General features: G+C 37.8%; 2 protein-coding genes across 2 annotated transcripts; one reads left to right on the top strand and one right to left on the bottom strand.

The window, feature by feature from the left end:
* Positions 1-6,330: 6,330 nt before the first annotated feature.
* LOC118593715 (keratin-associated protein 13-1-like) lies at positions 6,331-6,855 on the bottom strand. Its single transcript, XM_036203180.1, has one exon. The coding sequence runs from the start codon at positions 6,853-6,855 to the stop codon at positions 6,331-6,333; it is 525 nt and encodes a 174-aa protein (XP_036059073.1).
* Positions 6,856-13,182: 6,327 nt separating this feature from the next.
* Positions 13,183-13,698, top strand: LOC118593716 (keratin-associated protein 13-1-like). Its single transcript, XM_036203181.1, has one exon. It carries the CDS (start codon positions 13,183-13,185, stop codon positions 13,696-13,698), a length of 516 nt encoding a protein of 171 aa, XP_036059074.1.
* Positions 13,699-21,540: the final 7,842 nt, after the last annotated feature.

The following is a 21,540-nucleotide window of genomic DNA, read 5'->3' as shown; positions in this document are numbered from 1 at the left end:
GCTGTAATAAAAATTCCTCAAACAAAAAAGGCAGAAGACTAAATAAATTTATTGCAGAACTTTACCAGAAAAGCAAATAAGTATTAACACAAATATTATTTAAACTGTTTTATGAAATGGAAAAGGGCTGAAGGTTACCAAATTCTTTTTATGAAATCAGTTTTACACTGACATCCTAATCAGAAAAAGTCACAACAATAAACAAGACTACAGACCAATTTGCCTGATAAATGTACATGAAAATATTCAACAAAATGCTGGAAAATCATATTCAATATTATATCAAAAAGATCAAGACCAAGTTGGCTTCATTCCAAAAATGTGGGGCTGGTTCAACAAACATACATCAATAAATATTATCTGTCATGCAATTGCACACAAATGTGGAAATGATATGTGAACATCAATAGATACAGAAATTGCCTTTGGAATAATAAAACTTTCCTTTATGATAAACATTGTGAAGAAGTTAGAGATGGGGGAGTTCATGTCAACATAACTGAAGCTCACATGTGACAAGCCTATAGCCAACATATTTAATGGAATGAGACAGAAAGCATTCACTAAGGTCAGGGAAAGAGAAAGGTGTCCATCCCTTCACTCCCATTCAACATAGTGTTTACAGTCTTATAGTGAAAAGAAAATAAAAATAAATAAAATGATTTTATAAGAATACAATAAGTCAATCAATCCCTATATTCAGATAATATGATTTTACACATAAGAGACACCCAAGATTCCATAAAAAGAACCCTTAGAACTAAGAAGTAATTTCAGAAAAGTGGCTAAATAAACAGCATATGCCTATCAATAGCCTCCCTATATACCCATCACAGAACACACTAAAAAGTAACCAATCTTGTTCACAGTAACAGAAATATACTTCATAATCAACATAAATAAGGAAATGAAAACTACAATGAAAACTTTAATACAATAAGAATATAGATTAAAGAAGACCCTAGATGAAAAGAATTTCCATGCACATGTGCTGTGGATATCGCTCTGTGGAAATAAAGTTCTGATTGGCCAGTGGCCAGGCAGGAAGTGTAGGTGGGACAAGAGAGAAGAGAATTCTGGGAGGTGGAAGGCTGGTGGGCGGAGGCTGAGGGAGGAAGCCACCTGGGCCTTTGGAATTTGCCCCACGTTGGGTGCCAGATATTGGTGAAATTATTAAGGCCACTCTAAGTAGTTAAAAGGGAGGTTTATTTTGTGGGCTAACTTACAAATGAAGGGGTAGGTTGCAGGGTCTGGCAAAGGTATAGTGTAGTCTGGCAGGGTTCTCTGGAGAACTCTGCTTGGTCTACCTCACCGTCCAGGGTCCGGGAACCAAGCGCAACTTCCTCTTCCTCCTCGGTCTTCCGCTCCCTCCTCAGCCCCGCCTTGTGGGCGTGATCATTACCGAAGTCTCAATGGGGGTTGGAACTTCCAGGCCAATGCTGGGATGGCTATCCACTACACACATGGATTAGAAGAAACCAACCATCTTGTGAAAATGGCCGTCCTTCTGAAAGTAATCTACAAATTCAGTGAAATCATAACCAAAATTCTAGGCCCATGCTTTACAGACATAGACAAATCAATAGGAAAATTTATGCAGAGATATAACTAAGAAAAGCCAAAGTAACTTCAAGCAAAAAAGATGTATCAACATACCCAATTACAAATTATACCATCAAGGCATAATATTAAAAACAGGCTGACATTGGCATAAAAAAGTACAAAGATCAATAAAAAATGAAAAAGAGTAGAAGATACAATTTTTAACGTAAACAAACACAGCCATCTGAGTTTTACAGAAGCAACAAAATAATACATTGGAGCAAAGTCAGCATCTTCAACAAGTGGTGCTTGAAATCCTGGATTTTGACTTGCAGAAAAATGTAAACAGAACCCTATACCTTACACTACACAAAATCCAGCTTCCAATGGATGAAGAACTCCAACAAATGGCCTGATACTCTGAAACTGTTGAATAAAGTAGGGAGTGGGTTTTAACTTACATGTACAGGTCTGGACTTTGAGAACTCTCAAAACAAGAAATACAAACGGCTAGTTAAAACTTAAACATCAACAACAATAATTTTCAATATACATAACCATCAGGGAAATGCAGCTTTAAATCACTTTAAGATTCTATCTTACCCCATTCACAATTGGTAGGATCAAGAATACAAATGACCATGAATGCACCCTTGTGGATGTATTAAAAGGAAACCATTATACACTGATGGTGGTAGTGTCAACTAGTACAACATTGTGTGAATTGGTCTGAAGATTTCTCAAAAACTGGAAACAGAAGTAAAACAAACCTAACTATAATAATTTCTGGGCATATAGTCCAGAGACAATATCCTACAACAGAGATACTTGTACATCCATATTCGTCCTGGTTCCATTCACAACTTGTAGGAAATCCAATCAAACAAGATGTATATCAAATGATGGGTAAAAATACAGTACTTACACACAATGAGATGTTACTCAGCTGTAAACAGAATGAAACCATAAAATGTTGTTCTCCTTTAAAACTGTTGCTGCCTTTTAAGCCATGGCTGTCCTGATCAGCAACTGCAACTCCACTGCTACCAGCAGTGATTCGGCAGCAAAGGCTGAAACCATAGGGGATTCTGTTCCCTCAGGTACTGACTCTTTCAAAGCTAGGAAGGGAACTTATCTAAATCTCTAAACAACTCAAGATTCAAAGGTTGAGGTGGAATTCTGTTCCTCAGAGAGGCTGAATAGCAAGTGGCTCACCTACTCTCCTGACTTGCATCTCCCCAAAAGTCCTCTTGCTTCCCCTTGCCCCTCCTTAAAAACTCTTCTCCACCTGGCTCCTCCCTACCACTTCCTGTCAGCTAATTGCTGACTCAGCCTCCTGACCTCAGGTGAATTTTATTTATCAAACAAAGGTAACATGTCTTTGCATCATTAAACAAAGTTTCAGAGCATAAACAAAAGTAACACACCCTAAAATAATATTCTACAACAATGAAACATGTCCATGTAAGTGGAAGGAAATGAGAACAAATCATATTGGGTGAGATCTCTCTGCCACAAAATTGTAATTCCTCTATGCTGTCTCACTAATGAATTCTAGCTTTGAAAATACCATTTTCTATATTTAGCCTAGAGAATACAAAGAAGCCATGATACTAGAAAGGGGCCACTGGGGTGAGTAGCTTAAGTTGGCACGGATAATATAAGTAGAGCAGGGGAATATCAAAGGTGGCAGAGTTCAAGAATATAGGGATGTGGGGGATGAGTAACCATGACTTCAAAATGCTTAACCAAAATGAAAGGTGTATGAGAAATCTATAGGAAAACCTAGAATCTTCCAACCCGATGAAACAACCCAATTTGAGGGAATAATAGAACATAGTTCCTGTGTGTTCTCCAAAAGAATAAAAATAGAAGAACTGCTATAAAAGAGGGTCGTCTATAGTAGTGGGTACACAGATGTGTTGACAAAGGACTTTGGTACACATTTCACTTGTATTCAATCACTTTCACTCATGTCAATAAAATATTTTTTACTTATATATTTAGAAAAGTAAGAAAGACAAACAACAATCACAAAATACCAAACAACGTGAAAGAGAAAAATCAGTAGCTCTCTTGAGATACGCTCCCCCCCCACACACACACACTAAAGGTATTTGCTGACCAGCAGTTTTAGAACTGACCAGAAGTCGAACTCATAAGACGATGAGGCTGAAACAATAAAGCTATATATCCTGGACTTGGTAAAACGGGATATGGGGAGTAATGGACTCAACTGACCAGAAACTGAACTTATGGGAAAATAGGACTGGAACAATAAATGTGAATGTGTATGTCCTGGGTTCAGCAAAAGCAGGACATAGGAAGTAAAAAATTTATGTCTCTGTAAATACCCTGAATCCTGTCAGCCATCAGTAACCTCATGCTTATAATTCAGCCAGTAACTTCAAGGAACTACCTCACCCCTAGCCCCCTCATCCAATCCCAAAATATGTAACTCTCTGCATGTAAACCTTTCCTATATAAACCCTCTGAAGTGAGTGCTCAAGGCCGTACTCCTCCACCCACTATGTCCAGTGCTTGGACGGGCTTGCTTTGTTATTAAAAAAAAAAAAAACAAATACAAACAAAAAAACAAACAAACAAACAAACCTCTGTGTGCTTACATCGAATATTGGCTCTGTGGTGGTCTTGCTTGGGGGTTTTGCATTTGCAACCTGAGCAAAACAAATAAAACTCACTGACTATATGTTCCCATGTCATTAGCAAAAAAAAAAAAAAAAAAAAAAAAAAAAAAAAAAAAAAAAAAAAAGTATCACTGAAGATAAAAACAGTCAGTTTCACTTCAGGGTGGCCAAGTGTTTCAAATACATATTTAATTCCGGCAATTTGATTTCGCAATCCAACCAAGGAACCCTAATAAAGCTCTCCAAAGTTTTATTACTGTTGTTTCAGTGGTGATAAAAGCCACAAGTAATGATGATGTCATGGTAAATAAAATAAAGTGAGAATCCTGTGATGAAATACATTTACAATCATGATAGACATAGTAGGTGGGTAGCATTATTTCCAACGAAGTCTCAACATTCCAGCAAAATGGCAAAATAGAAATTTAATTATATGTATATGTTCCATATGTGTGTATGTGTGTGTGTCCCAAATAACATTGGCTGTCAAAGTTTTCCCTAGTTATTGAATCATTGCCTTTGCCACTTTCTGTTGCTTTCTTGTATTTTTGATTTTTTTTTTTATAGAGGCTGTGTATATAACAGTGTATGCCATGGCCTGTGTACGATCATCTGAGATAGCATGCTCCATAGATCAAGGTAATACTAGAGAAAGAATTCTCATTGAACCATTAGATGTGTGAGAAAAAAGAAAAGATTTTGTATTTCAGACAGAAGGGAAATGAAGTACAAAATGGGTCTGAAGTTTGTCAAAGTTTTTAGATCAAATCCTGGTATAATTTCTTGAGCTTGCAAAAATATATGTGCAACCCTAGAGCCAAAAGTCTCTGGAGCTTCTATTATTCTGGAAATCACTTCACATGGATTGATTTACTCTATTACGTCTATCTCGTTTAGCTTCCTTGGCTTTGTTTGTTTTGATTTGCATTTATTATTAATACATAATACAATATAAACAATACCTGTTTATATCAAATATTACAATGAAGGATCTGCTGTCATTTCTCCCTTTAACAATTATGAGAATCCAGGAAATTATGAACATTAACCAATAAAAGATAAGGTAAGGGGAAAAATGTCATTCCCTGTATCATGTATCAGATACAGAAGTATACAATTTCAAGCATCTTTACAAATGGCCCAAATGTTTCTAGAATATTGCATTCTGGTAGTTCATTAAAAAATGAATATTTTGAGTGATTTTTTACTTTTTGCCCACAATACATGTAATCTTAAATCTTCTTTAAGATATTATGTCTTGTGATTTGCACCCAACTCTCTTTGAGACACAGGGTAAGCCTAGTAAATTAAACCTCTTTGTAGAAACACTGCCTTTCCCTTTAGTTGATTGGAGTTGAGCCTTGGAGGTTATAGGAGACTCATAGCACCTCCTGAACCAAGATTAACGCCATTGTCCTTACATGGATGAGGTGCAGGGGTCATGAGCCAACCATGGAAGGCAGGAAGACTAGCATGTACACCAATACATAAATGTCAGTCTGTCCCAAGAGTTGTCCAAAGCAACTTTCTCCTGACTGAAAATCTACATTCAAATACCAGACTTAATATTTTGCTTACATACAGACTTCACATTGTAAATTATGTAGCATCCTATTCTTGGTGTTTGCATTTCTGGTTCACATTTTAATTGCTTTGTTTTCCTGGCGCATCAGAAATTCATGTACCTTCATCTCAGGCAATCCACACTCTAGCTGAGCCCTATCATTTGATGATCTTACTAGAACTGACAACTGCCAAATAAAGAAGAAGAAAGTGGTGCAAAACTGTGTGTCCCCAAATTCAGTCATACCTATCTTTCTAAGTCTTCCAAATCATAAGAACAAAAAATATGAGTGGAGTAATAATAACGTGAACAATACATGAAGATATCAGATTGCACAATTTATTAGATGAAAATTTTCATTTTCCAAATGTTTTTGGATAGAAAGCAAATAGCATCTGTGTATGACAACAGTACAGAGAGTAAGGCATAATTTTGGATGACCCACTGATCTTATAACCTGCTGGAATCTGGAGAAAAAAGAAGCTGTTAATGGAAAGATGATATGATATCAGTAGGGCTTAAGCAGGAAAACAGCAGCTTTAGAGCATGGACTTTGACATATGAGAACATGAAGAATTAACAGTTGATTCCATAGAGGCCTGATCCCCAGAATGGTCTGTAACAAGGTTGACAGGAACGAGACACCAAGTAACTTGGATAGCAATATCTATACCCATAACCCAGGGAAGGGAAGCCAGAGACTCCACAATTCAGATATCTGAAGCCATTGGTTCCACAACCCATTGAATAGCAGCTTCTAGATCCATAGCCCAGGGAACGGCAGCTCCTGGACCCAAAGCCCAGAGACCCAACATATGTCCCCTGGCAGGGACTGCAAGGTGTGGAGCTCCTGGGGTAGTAGCAGGCTGTCTGGCAGGGGCTGGACACCTCACAGGACCTCTGGCAGCTGATGGGCTCAATGCAGGTCTCTTGACAGCTGGTGTTCAGAGAGGATCCCAGCTGGCAGGTACTAGGAGAGCAGCTGGTAGTGGTGTAGACCAGGTTGCTGGGGTAGGAAGAACCACAGGAGGAACGCGAGGAAGGTAGGCAGTGTCCGAGGGAGCGGGAGGAGAAGTTTCCAGAGCAGCAGCTGTAGGCCATGTTGAGAGGAGATGTGAGCTCAGCTGGATGTACCTAAGAGGATTGAGTTTGAATGTCATGCTGTGGAGATCTGGGTTTATATATTCTCAGCAACAGGTGTGGTACCCAACATTCTCACCCTTGATGCATTCGTGTGCTTCCTGGTTTATAAATGTGGAACTCAGTAATCTCTGTAATTGTAGTTGCATTTGCATAGTTTTCTGCACAGTATATTTATGGGCATTGTAATTGTGTTATGTCAGACATGTCATGAGTGACTGTTTTACACTGATGCTTATTCTGTCATGTCTAGGAAAATCTCTCCTTTTTCTCTTGACTTAATTTTTATGTGTTTTGTCAGAAGGTGAAAGAAAATACTTTTTTATTTCTATGGTATTGAATGCTAGTAACATGCATCTCATATTTTTTAATGAACTGGGTGTTATTTTGAGTATTCTATGGAACCTATTGCCATTGAAGCTCATTTTCCAAAATTATTCCATGTGGATTACCAAGTTTTACCTATGCATGTCACAGAAAAGCATGTTAACAATAGAGGCCAAGAAAAGCTGAGTAAGACTGGAACTTAGGAAAGTGAGAGCAAGGCAGTGGTCAGTGTCATGATCCCAAGGGGCCAAAGTGTAAGAGAGTCACAAGTCTCAACCTTTGTGTAATTGAATCAAAGTAGATAAAACACCTTAGAGAAGAGGAAAGAGCAAACTTATATCCAGTGTGTGATATTAGGACTGAGGTCATACTGGATTCTCAACTATGTCTGGCTGACTGGAGGGTTTGATTCTCCCACCTTAAGCCATGAGGGCATTTATTCAGTATGGTTCTTCCTGCTGTGGTCTGAAATCCAGCCAGATTTATGCATGACCTTGTTTGTCATGGTCTGTTCCCAAATAATGCCTAAGGCCAGAGAAGACAAGGGAATTCCTAGTAGGCTCTCATGGCCAACCTGGGCATAGGTTTTTCCTACCCCCTTAAGCAAAGATCTTGTATCTTGCACAGATCAAGGGGACCATTTCTTTTTTCCCTTGAACCCTCAGTTTAAGGGAGAACCTGGTGAAGAAAAATAATCTAAAGTGTCTGAATACATCAATTTTTTTTATAATGGATTATAAGGAAACCCTACTGTTAGTGGACAGCACAAAATTCAGGCATATGAATTCTCTTGGGAATGTCAAATGGGGCTGACACAGAAAATGACTTAAATTCTGTGATGATTTATTAAAAAGAAACCAGAAGTTTTGTTTTTGAGCCTGTGTGCCATCTGTATCTAAGTCACATCTACTAAGTCCATCTTTAGCCCTCTCCTTACTGACTAGACACATTGCAATCACTGCTTTTTTACTATTTCATCATTGATACCTTTGATTAATATTTGTGCATTCTTAACTGAATGTTCCCTCAAATATTACCCCTACCTCATTCACCCCTTGTTTTTCTTAGATCCAGTTATAACTTAGGCATGCATTCTAACTGAGCTCCACAAGCCTCTTACAGTCTTTTCTCTATTTTCAATCATTTTATCATGACCTGTAGTTTGCAAATTCCCTTTTCTCATAATTCAGTTCACTGTGTTTGCAGCTGTCATTAGGATCGTGAAGTACCCCATCCATATTTTTTTCAAATTAGTTACTTAATTTTTAACTGTTTAGTTAAATTCAATTGCATTATTTTTATTTTCCCATCAAATTTCTCAGTCATATCTTGTTCCCAGGTATAATTATTTCTTGAACACAAAATTTCCCTGTTTCATATTGTCGGATTCCTCACATAGGTGTAGTCCTGTGTCACTGAAAAATGGGTGTGAGTTTTCGAAAATGTGCTGTTAGCAAGTTTCATAACTTCCAATGTCAGGGTGTATTTAAACAAATATGGCTGCTTGATCACTAGGTAACTTGATCCCAAGGGTCCCCATTGTCTATGCAATGTGCTGCTGACTGAATCAGCACTGTGTGACACATGACTGCTGTTTTAATGTTTCCTTCTGCCCTACATGAATCCTATGATTCACTGTCTCACTTCCACCACTCTCCTGTGTTTCAGGCTTCTTACATTCCTTCCATGCTCTGAGAAATAATAGACATTTCAGGTGGAAAGAGACTTTGTCCTCCTCTAGAGATTGTTACTTTTCATTCTGCCAGGCTGCTAGAATAAAGACTCCCATAGCCTAGATCATTTAAATCTAGTCAAGAACTGATGGAATCTAAACTTTGGTTTCTGTCCTTGTGTCCTTATAAGGATCTTCCTGTTAGAAATTCAATTTTGCCTGTCAGAATTGGCTATCTAAGATCTGGGATATTTCCCAGGGCCCTAAATCCTTGAAAGGCCCAGAATCCCAAATTTGTTCTGTAGTCTTGTAAATCTGTAGAAATTTCTTATCACCTGAATCACAGCTGTCTAAATCAGGACATAACTTTAAGGGCTTCACAGCTCCAGGTTAAACAGATCAGTTCTGCCTCATGTAAGATCTCTATGATTCTGTAAGTTTTTGATATGTCCCCGATAAGATGTGTGTGTTTGTGTGGGTGAGTATGCATTCACACATCTACATGTACACAGGCATATATATGCACACATATTTGTATGTTTTTCTCTATTTTTTTCTGTTTTTCCTGGGAAAATTAATCAATATTTTAAGCAATCTATAACTGATAACTTTATAGTGCTTTTGAATATTTATTTATATTCATAGGACATAAAAATGATTCTAATCAGGGTGCCAGTCTCAGAGTCATCACCTTAAGGTGATGACCTCACCCATTAAGCTTAGACAGGTTCAGATGCTATGGTTATGAGCATATGGCTTTTCTGTCTAACACTTATCATCCTGATGCTGCATACCTCTGCATTCCACAGAGATACAAAAAGCTCTGACTTCACATGTTTTCCCATTGTTCTATTTTCTTGTCAGTCTATTGTATCCTTCTATCCTTCCTTACTTCTTTCCATTTTTTCTTGTAGTTGTGAATTTCAAAGTAACATCTCAACCCCTTCACACTTAAAGCGTCTGTTAGCAGCATAAGAGGTCTTGGGTACACCCTGAAAACTGACTACAAAAAAGTCTATATAATTCTTCCTAATGACTTTTACATTCATGAAAGTATGCTGAACCCCTGTAAAAAAAGAATTGAGCTTGGGTGCTGACAGTTGCTTCATTTCCTTTATTTCCTAGCATATTTCCCTCTGTAGAATCATCTCTGAAACAGTATTATTGGAATCCATGTTTAAAAAAAAATAACTTTATTTTATCTTTTGTGTGTAGGTGTTTGCCCAAATATCTGTGTACCATGTACATGCCTGGTGCACTCAGAGGATCAGAAGATGATGTTGTGAATTTATGACAGTGTAGTTACAGACAGTTGTGAGCAACCATGTGTGTCTTGAGAATTGAATCCTGTCTTTTGGAAGAGCAGCAAGTGTTCTAAACCATGACCCATCTCTCTATCCCTGGAATTTCTGTTTTCAACTAACTTTAGAACAAATTTATAAGAAAGTACAGGATTTTTAAAGATTGATTTTTATTTTAGTTCATGTGTACATATGTGTGACAGGATGTGCACATGTATGTGCATGTGGGTAGCTCTGCAGGCCAGAAGAGGGAGTTAGATACCCTGGAGCTAGAGCTATAAGTGGTTGTGAGCTGTCTGACATGGGTGCTGGAAAAGAACTGGTTCTCTGGAAGAGTAACAAGTGCTCTTAACTGATGAGCTGTCTATCCAGCCCAAAGGATTTATTAATATGTTTATTACACATCAAGCAGTGTGTCTATGATCTCATATAAACTTTTGAAGTGATCTCTTGAGAAAAATGTTAAGAATTTATTAAAGGGAGAAGTGTGCTTCAGAATGACATGTAGGAGTACTTCTGTCATGAATGTGTTTTTGATCACATGTAGCTCTTCGAATTACAGAGTTCTAACTTAGTGATGTATAAGGAAAAGAATACATTCTGTGGCTCTTAATAGTGTTACTAGGCAATCTCAATGCTGGAGATATTAGTTTTTGTTCATGTAGATGCTAAACTAAATCATTTTCAAAAACAAGATTTTGTCATTGTGAGTGACAGAATCATTGACATTTTAAAGAGAAGAGATTGGAAGTAGCTCTGAAGTCATAACTATCTATGTGGATGAGATTCTTTGGAAATACCCCCAACATCAAAAGACACCTTTTCATCATCTACTGATGATACTACACAATCCAGTGTCAGAAGTTTTTTCATGAGCAGACTCCTGAGTCTTACATTTTATGGGAATTATCCCAGTCTTTTCATTTCTATAGATAATTAGATAAAAATAATCATAGCGAGCTATACAGATGAAAAAGTACAACCTCAGATGAATTTAGTTCAAAGGTAGAGCTTTTCAAAAAACTTTAAACATTATCTCAACTTATGAGGAAAAATTATAGAACTCTAGAGACAAAAATGGGACAGACTTTCCACATTTACTAGCCTACAGAAGGGTTCTTGAATAGCAAGCAGGGTACCTGAAAAATGACTCACTGTATTATTTCTTCCCTTATAGAATTACTGTTTGTATTTAACACCTATTTGTTCTCAAGAAAACCTAGAGTTGTTTATGAAACAGCAACAAAAACCTAAATAGGAAAGAACGCTTTCATTATTATCTTATTGACAGGTTTTTTATCCTGAAGCAAAAAATAACAAAATATGATTTTTTCTTGAAGAACAGAAGTAAAAAAATGGAATAGCTAAAATTTTGTATCTTCCCTCCTTGATTTTTATAAAGTCTACATTACCATTGTAGTACTTTTCCTATTACTATACATTTGACTTTTATGAGTATTGCAAATAGGGTATATTTTATTAGAAAAAAGTGAAAAATTACCATAAACTGTAGTAGTACATCCCCATTCTGTCTGAATATCATTTTGACATAGTTTAATACAGAATATTCTATCAATGAGCATAGAAAAAGGTTGTTATACAGTGAGAATTTAATAAGTCTAGTAAACATATTTTCAACTTAAGCAAAGATGAAAATAGATAACAAAGTAAAATTTAAGCTCAGAACAAGAAGATAAATGGTGGTAGGAAGGAAAGAAGAACAGATGGAAAGAGAGAAAAAGAAAGAAGAGAAGAAGAGGAGGAGGAAGGAAGGAAAGAAAGAAAGAAGACGAGGAGAAGGTAATTTTTCATATGTATATACTTCATACTTAGGCAATCAAGTGTAGATGGGTATAAGGATACGGCACTGACATAAAGCCACAGGCTACCCAATACCATGAGAAGCAGAAGCAATGCAGATGATGGAAAGAGAATTATAAAAGTTTAATTTGCAAAAAATTATTCTTCAGGCATTGAAACTAGACAAAACAGTGTAAGAGTGCTGTAGGACAAGTAGTACACATCTTCAGTCTTGGCACTGAGGAGAAAAGGGCAGGGACATCATTTGTTCCAAGACAGCCTGTATAATATTTCAAAATATAGTTTTTTTAAAAATACAAACAAGGGCTGGAGAGATGGTTCAGCCATTAAAGACTAGGCTCACAACCAAAAATATAAAAATACAAACAAAACAACAAAAACACAATTAAAGAGTTCAATGGGAAGATTGTGAATTCCCTCCCTATTCCTTCATTTTCATTCTTATAGTTACTTCATTAAACAAGTGGCACTGTTGCAGTTGAGATACTTTTCAATCACATGCTTGTAAATATGCCGCCCCACCCCCAGTCTCTAGCTGGCCTTCTTAGTGTGTTGCTTTTATCCATTTTGAATCTGTCTTTATTTAATTTAGTACATAATGTGTAACTGTAATCCATGGTATAATTGTGTTCTGTTGCCAACACACTAAATTACCATAAGGTAGGTTGGCAGAACAGTAATGGAGGTTGACAAGATGGTGCATTCTCGTGGATGCTCCTATCCATATGGAAACGGAACGAGTATCCAGATAACTAACATTATGTGCTTCTCCAGTTTCAGGGAAGAAGCATTCACTAGCAGAGGCAGGAGTGTACAACCAAGTACAGGCAGGTAGCACATAGTAGAGGAATGGGAAGGGCTTCTATAGCTGTCATGGGGCAGGCATTAATATAAAATAGTCATGGCATTTTGTAGATAGGAGTAGTTCTTTGGCCTTTGTTACAAAACTCATAAATACACTGTGCAGAAAACTATGCAAATGCAACTACAATTACAGAGATTACTGAGTTCCACATTTGTAAACCAGGAAGCACACAAATACATCAAGGATGAGACTGTTGGGTACCACACCTGTTGCTGAGAATATATAAACCCAGATCTCCACAGCATGACATTCAAACTCAATCCTCTTAGGTACATCCAGCTGAGCTCACATCTCCTCTCAACATGGCCTACAGCTGCTGCTCTGGAAACTTCTCCTCCCGCTCCCTCGGACACTGCCTACCTTCCTCGCGTTCCTCCTGTGGTTCGTCCTACCCCAGCAACCTGGTCTACACCACTACCAGCTGCTCTCCTAGTACCTGTCAGCTGGGATCTTCTCTGAACACCAGCTGTCAAGAGACCTGCATTGAGCCCATCAGCTGCCAGAGGTCCTGTGTGGTGTCCAGCCCCTGCCAGACAGCCTGCTACTACCCCAGGAGCTCCACACCTTGCAGTCCCTGCCAGGGGACATATGCTGGGTCTCTGAGCTTTGGGTCCAGCAGCTGCTGTTCCCTGGGCTATGGATCTAGAAGCTGCTACTCAGGGGGCTGTGGATCCAGTGACTTCAGATCTCTGAATTATAGGGTCCATAGCTTTCCTACCAGATATTACAGATCCACTGTCTGTAGCCCACTCTCTTTCCCTTGTAGGGGTTTCTATTCATCTTGTTACCAACCATTCTATGTATCTGGTTTCTGTTGACTTGTCTGCTGATTTTCCAATGCCAATACTGAATGCAGATTCTGTAGCAAAATTGTCTTTTCCTTTTATCGTTGACAAGTATTGATTTTCTTGATTTTATGCTGCCTTTTTCTTTTCTAACACTCAGATTTGGCTCTGACAAAGTGAAAGACTAAGGAAAAATTCAAGTACATTGCTGATAAAATTAATAGTTTTTCACTTCTCCAAAAATTACTCAGTGAAATTATTTTATCTTAATAAATCTTTCTTCCTGTTGCACAATTACGAGTTTAATGTTATTATTTACATCTAATGAATTATGGTTTGGATATATAAATAGTCCCTAGGGGCTTGTCTCTTCTCCACTTGATCTCACACTAAGGTTACCATTTTGGAAGTTTGTGGAACCTTTACAGGGCAAAGTCTTACTGAAAGAATGGGATCTCTTATGGTAAGACCTTGAGGTTTCTTGCCCTATCTGGCTTCCTGTTCTGTGTATTTCTCTAGATCACCAAGATGTAAACAAGTAGCCTCACATGGCTGCTGCTGTGATGTTTTCCTATGGTTAAAAGGATCATCAAATCATTGGCCAAAATAAATCTTTCCTTAATGTGTTGCTTTTTTTAAAAAAAAAATTGGACATTTGCTTTAAGCATAAGAAAAAATATGCAATGCCTGAATTATCAATGGTTGTGATTACTTTGGGGTATTAGCTTTGGAAGGCTAAGAGTGTCACACTAACTTACTTGGTCTCTAGGTATGTTTTCTTCTCAATGCAGATATTCCTGAGCACTCTGAGTTTTTACATGAAGATTTTCTATAACTAAAGACCCAGAGAACCGATTATCCTTGTTAAATGAGTGACTACAGCATGAATTTTAAAGGGCAGAATGTGTTAGAAACTTGAAGAATACAAAAAAAAATCAATTAAGTTTACTTGGTAAGGCTAATGCATGGGGGATATTAACAGAGAAGATTAATGTCTCTGTGTTAATTCTCAACTTTGAGAAGTTAGCATGCAGGAGTGTCACTTTTTAAAAATTGTTTAGTCCCCATAGCCCAATTAATATTTACAATCTTTTAAAATTGTTTCTGTTTGTATAAGCATGAAGACAACAGATTTAAAAATAGCTAGGTTCAGCAGGTATGAATTTATACCTGGGTTCTTGGCCAATATGTGAATTAAATCTAAGGAAAAACCCTAGATCTTTAATATTATCAAAACTGACACAATGGTTTCTTTAATAAACTTGAATAATCTAGAATTATATTATCCTTTTCTATCTAGCTTAAATATTTAGAAGAAAGAATTTAAAAGACCACACATCAAGTATAGGAAAATTACTAGCTTGATACTATGAGGAATCAATATTCACTTAGAACAACATTCACATGTTTTACCTATTCTTGTTTTATGAGATCATTAAACATTCTCTGAAGTTAGGAGTGGAGTGCAGAGTATTGGATACCTGTAAAGGCTAATCTTATATGTGTGTCTCATCCATGTCATCATGCTAATTCCTCCTTTGCTTGTGCAGTAACTAAGTGTAAACTATGAAATCAATGGCAGCCGGCATCCCTGTAATCTGTGAATTTATTCTGCAGTGATAAAAGCGGAAAAGAAGAATTAGATGTAGCTGGAGATTTCTCCAGTCCTGCCAGGGCCCTCAGCCACTCAGACTCAAGTAAACACACAGAGATTACATTACCTGTAAAATGTATGGCCTTGGCAGGCTTCTTGATATCTAGTTCTTATATCTTAAATTAATCCATTTCTATTAATCTGTAAATTGCCACATGGATTGTGGCTTAATGGTATTTTATATCTTATTTCTCATGGCAGTGGCAGCTGGCAGCATTGACTCTGCCTTCCACCTACCAGAATTCTCTTCTCTTTTGTCCCACCTATACTTCCTGCCTGGCTACTGGCCAATCATCATTTTATTTATCAATCAATCAGAGCACCACATTCACAGCATCCCCAGCAATTAGGTGAATTTTAAAGATAACAGTTAGGGTTACTGTAGTGCTATGCTTGGATCCACACTGTATGTTTGTTACTCTGGGTGTCCACTAATTCCATCCAACTGGGACATTCTTTCTGATGTCCTTTATTCCACAGCTGACACTTTCCTTCTGCTGTGACTCTCCACCTTCCCTTCTTCATTACTATTTTTAGCAAATAATTATGATGCTTATATCGTTATAGGGAAAATGTAACAATTAAGTAAAATTTGGGGAAATAATTTACCACCAATATAAAAGTTGGTATGGAAAATAGTTAACTCAGTCCTTTGTGTACTGTCTTTATGTTTCTATGATTTCTGTCATCCTTATATTTATAATCATTACCCAGGATAAATTGTCCTCTCTCAAAGCATGGGCAGCTGAAAAGTTTGGAGAGAAGCTCTTGAGCTTCCTGACCAGCCTAAGGTTAACCTATTACTGCCCCAAGAGTTTAGACACAGGTGTTCCTTTCTGCATTTCAAAAGGATAGTACAGAGGGTCCATGATACAGTCTTTGAATTACAATTATTTTATTAGGAATATATAAAAGGGACATGCATTTCAATAAAATTCCCACTTTGAATTTTTTTAAATGTTATTAGAATATAGTCACTGTAAAAACAACAAAGGGTTTTCTTATGGCATATTCACTAATGAACACTGAATTTAAAGTCTCAGTTTCCCCATGGGCAAGTGATCTGTGGTACCGCTCTCCCTTCATGGTCCTTTGGAGCATCTGCCTTCACTACTGAGCCAGTTTGGTCATTACAGAGGCTCACAACTTAGGAAGGATGGGAGTGTTGAATGTAATGTGGGCCTATGGGGTTCCTGTTTGTTTTAAGTTTACATTGAGTGTATAAGACAGTTGCACCAGTCAGAACACATAAGGAGTATTTGCCACCACAAATTAGACCAAACCAAGTGCCACCAGTGATGTAATTATCTTTCAGTTATGTAGGACTAAATTCCTAGCATACAGATCTCATTCGCTCTCTATCCCAACAATTAAATACACAACAGCAAACCATGGTCTGTGAATTTGTAAGTTAATTCCACCTTCTGTAATTAACCGGAGGCCAGCCAACAGTTTTCAGAATTACAGCTAGTCATTTCTACCCTTCCAGCATCCTCCTAATGCACACTGACACACACACACACACACACACACACACACACACACACACATGCAAGGCCAAAGATTTAGAACACAAAGGTTCGCAAACAAAGTACTGGCTGCTCACAGTCATAATCAATAGCCAAGGCTAATCATCATCTGTTAACCAACTGGTTTTCGTGCAGGTTTCCAAGAATTGCCGTGACCAGTTTCCAGAAATGCTCTCATGAGTAATTTCCAGGCATTACTCTTCTACTGTTTCTGCTTGTCAAGGCTTAGGTCATCAGTGACTACAGAGGGCCATGCTGTTACTTTGAACTTCTTGTTAGGTATGCCTTTAAATTATTATTATTATTATTATTATTATTATTATTATTATTATTATCATTATAAAAATTAGTATTGCTACCCTGAAAATTTCACTCCTGAAATTTTTCTTTCTTTTTTTTTAATTTTTAGACATTTTCTACTCACTCCACATACTATCCACAGATCCCCCTTCCTCCTTCCTCCCACCCCCAGCCCTGTCTCCCAAGCCACCCCACATCCCCACATCCCACAAATCGAGGTCTCCCATAGGGAGTCAGCAGAGCCCAGCACACTGAGCCTAGACAGGTCCAAGCCCCTTCCCCCTGCACTATGGCTGTGCAAGGTGTCAAACCATAGGCACTGGATTCTAGAAGCCTGCCCATAGACCAGGGACAGATCCCAATCGCCCTGCCTGGGTGCCCCACAAACAGTTCGAGCCAAACAACCATCTTCCATATCCATAGGGCCTAGTCCAGTCCCATGGGGGCTCCACAACCACCAATCCACAGTTCATGGGCTTCCACTAGTGTGGCCGGTCACCTCTGCATGTCCTCCCATTATGATCTTGGTGTCCCTTGCCAGCAGAATTCCTCCTCTCTCTCATCAGTTGGATTCCCGAAGCTCAGCCTGGTGCCTGGCCGTGGATCTTTGTATCTGCCTCCATCTGTCACTGGACAAAGGCTCTATGATGACAGCTAGGTTATTTGCTAGGCTGGTCACCAGAGTAGACTGGTCCAGTTACCCACTGGACCACTGCCAGCAGACCAAGATGGGGTCAACCTTGTGGATTCCTGAGAGCCTTCCCAGCACTCTGCCTCTTCCTATTCCCATGATGTCCTCATCTATCATGGTATCTTCCTCTCTGCCCACCCACTCTGTCCCTGTTCCAGCTTGACCCTCCCATTTCCCTATGTTCTCATCCCCCACTCCTCGCCCTCTGCCACCCCCCCCCCCCAGTCCACTCATGTAGATCTCGTCCACTTCTCCTTCACAGGGTCATCCATGTATCCCTCCTAGGGTCTTTTCCTGTTAGCTAGCCTCTCTACTCCTGAAATTTTTCAATGTCACCATGATATCCCTGAGCTCAAAAGTCAATGGATAAGTACCCTAAAAATATTGCATAAAAATTATCTTCAGCCTGTATATATAAGGTATTTAGAAACATAATTGAATTTCAACTTAAAACTGGAAAATTTTCAAGGTTTCTTATTGTGTATATGTACTGAAATCTGAGAAGTTTTGAAGTCTAAAATGTTTCTGATTCCAAGAATGTTTGGTAAGGTACAATCAAGACATACCATCATTTTCATATCATCATGGGAACTTTACCATTATGAGGATTTGTCTTATGGAAATGATGTTAGATATATTTTTAATTACATTCATCTGTCTCTCTATGAAATGAAAAATAATATTAGAAAGTATATAATCTCTATTCTAATCAGAGAAAGTTTCTCCTAGAAAAGACAAGCAAAGAGTTATTTATAAGAAGTATCTATGGGTATGAAATCACTGTTGCTGAAAGACACTACATAAAATGAAATTCTCAAGTCTTAAAGGTTCATATTCAGAAAAAAATTCCATAGATGTAACAGTTAGAATAGAACTGGTTTTAAAAAGTAAGATTTGGCAATGTTAAAAATTGTATGCATTTGTCTATCAAGATACAGGAACTCACTTAAGACTTTCATTCCTTAGGATTCTTTCTAAGTGACCCCTGACCCCATAGGCAACTACTATGCATTTTTTTCTTTGTGCATAGGAGGCGTCTTGAAGGGAAGTCCATGTGGTATGTTTGTGGATATGTACACAGGTGCGTCTGAAGGACAGGGTTAAACATTGGATATCTTCCCTCTATCTCTTCCCACCTTATTTTTCAAAATGGACTCACTGAACTTGAAGGTCTCTATTTTGATTAGACTGACTGGCCAGGGAGCCTGGGATCTCTTAGTCTCTTCCCAGAACTTGGGTTACTAATGCTTTAACCATACTCAGTTCTGTATGTATGTGCTGGACACCTACCTTGAGTCCTCGTGGTTAGGTGTCAAGCAATTTACTCACCAAGCCGTTTCTCTAGTTACAGCCAACTACTATTTGATAAATGAGTACACATTAGGACTGTTTGACAGTCCAAACCTGACTAGCCAAGAGAGTAGATAGAAGGATATGTGAGAAGGCAAAGAAAGTTGAACAAAGAAGAAAAGAAGTCTATTATGTTTAGAGAAAAAACATAACTGGTGAACTTACAGCAAAGTATGTTTCATGATTCATAGGCAGAACTAGTAATGAAGGATCAACAAATAGAGAAACCATGGAACTGTGTGTAATGAGTTACAGATTCATCCCTATGTTCCAGTCACAGAAAAACACATCCTTACATATCCTCAGTAGACTTTCTGACCTTTTCTGAGTCTATTGTTTTTACTATCTTTGAAAATAGACAATATCTCATGAGGATGATTTTTTTTTTGTTTAGTTTGAGACAATGTCTCACCAAGCAGTCCATGCTGGTTTTAAATTCAATATGTAGAAGATGGCCTGGGAATCAAATGATGGGTGTGTGCCACCAAGGCCAATTGAAATGTTCTATGCTGAGCTCATCACAGGCTTGATATTCTTGTGATTCAATGGTTATTTACATAAATAACACTGATGATGCTAAGTGGTATGTTCAGAAAAACAGCAAGTACATTTTAAAATGTTTTAATTTTTTTCATTATAGACTGATATGTGGATGAACATATCTTCTTGAAAAAATAATAAAACATTTGCTCATATGCATTCACTAGAGCAGCATTAGATGAATCTTGCTTTGAATACTGACTGGCACCGATAAGAAATTTAACAATGTGTTACTGAAGCATGACTAATGGAAAAATAGGAGTTAAGTTCAGGGGGAGTAAAGCTGTTATCTGTTATCTCTAATGTGACAAGAATACACAAATAAGAATTGGGAAATCCCTTGAATAGAAATGACATACGCCGTTTCCAGGAAATCAAAATCCATGCATTGTTCTCTAGAAGTTACCATAGGTTGGCCAGGAACAAGAGGATTAGCCATTCCTGGAAACACTGTTGCTTGGACAGTAGCACTTTAAAACCTAAGTCACTGGGTTTGAGATTTGCAGAAATAATAAGCATGTTTTATGGTAGAGAAGACTGGAGAAAGCTGGAGGCCTGGTAGAGACAGGACCTATCAGAAGTGGAGTTACCTGGTGGCCAGCAAGGCTGCACCTGTCCAAATCTGAGCTCCCAGACTGATGATTTAAAGAATAAACATATCTTCATCTTGGTGAACTTAAATAATGCTAAATCTTAGAGGCTAAGAACTAAGAGTACATCTCAGTAGCATACAAGTTTCTGGTCATAGGCAAAACTCTGAATTCCATCCTCAGTACCAATAACTGTAAAATAAAATATATAATATTCCATATTAAATAGTTGAGGCAAGGCTGGGGTTAGCTATTTCTCAAGAGACCCTTGTGTGAACAGAATGTCTTGTATAATAATAAGACGATGATTTGATTACAACTTGTATGATAGTGTGGCATTTAGCTGCAGTACCAATTGAGATGTTTCATATTTATTGTTCACAGTGCTATAATTACCAGTTACCTATGAGGACTTCATTGGGGTACTATGTAATTACTATTGCATCTACTTCTCCAAAGCAATTTTATTTTTTCTGACTAGGGTTTTTCCATAGGCCAATGAACCATTCTAATATCTGGTGTAATTTTAACCATCAGTGATGACTCCGGTTTAGACAAAATGTATTCCTTAACACTAATGCAGTGTTTCAAGATCTATTTTATAATTTTTCACCATGGATTATAGAAGCACACACAGAGATAACTTAGAACTTTTAATAAACCATACAAGTTAGGAACAAAATAAAATTCAGATCAAAGGGAGGTACCTGATGCTGTTATTTCAATTTCTTTTAGGGAAAGTTAAATAGAATTTTCTGTATTTTTCTCATCATTTCTATCCTTTAATATATTTATTTATTTATTTATTTGGTGTTTTTGAAACAAAGTTTCTCTGTGTAGTTTTGGTATCTGTCCTGGATCTCTCCCTGTAGACCAGGCTGGCCTCAAACTCACTGAGATCTTCCTGGCTCTGCCTCCCAATTGCCAGAATTAAAGGTGTGTGCCACCAATGCCCAGCCCTATCATATCTTTCAGTGAAAGTGCAGAAACTGTAACTGTTGATTTTGTTGTTGTTGTTCAGGGAGATGATGACTGGAAAGAAAGTGAGGGAAAGATGGGAGGAATGGAGATGGGCTCAATGATATTAAGAAAGCCATGTCAAAATGGAACTTAGGAAGTCTTTAATTTCTTTCCTTAACCCATTGGTGATTCAGTTGAGCATTATTCAGTTTCCATGAGATTGTAGGTTTTCTGTAGTTTTTGTTGAAATCTAACTTTAAA

This window comes from Onychomys torridus, chromosome 12 (genome assembly GCF_903995425.1).
Source record: "Onychomys torridus chromosome 12, mOncTor1.1, whole genome shotgun sequence".
Classification (NCBI taxonomy): Eukaryota; Metazoa; Chordata; class Mammalia; order Rodentia; family Cricetidae; genus Onychomys; species Onychomys torridus.
This window is presented reverse-complemented; position numbering and strand designations above follow the sequence as displayed.

Bases quoted from the DNA above. Each gene is read 5' to 3' on its own strand.
- LOC118593715 (XM_036203180.1), bottom strand. From the start codon at position 6,855: ATGGCCTACAGCTGCTGCTCTGGAAACTTCTCCTCCCGCTCCCTCGGA.
- LOC118593716 (XM_036203181.1), top strand. From the start codon at position 13,183: ATGGCCTACAGCTGCTGCTCTGGAAACTTCTCCTCCCGCTCCCTCGGA.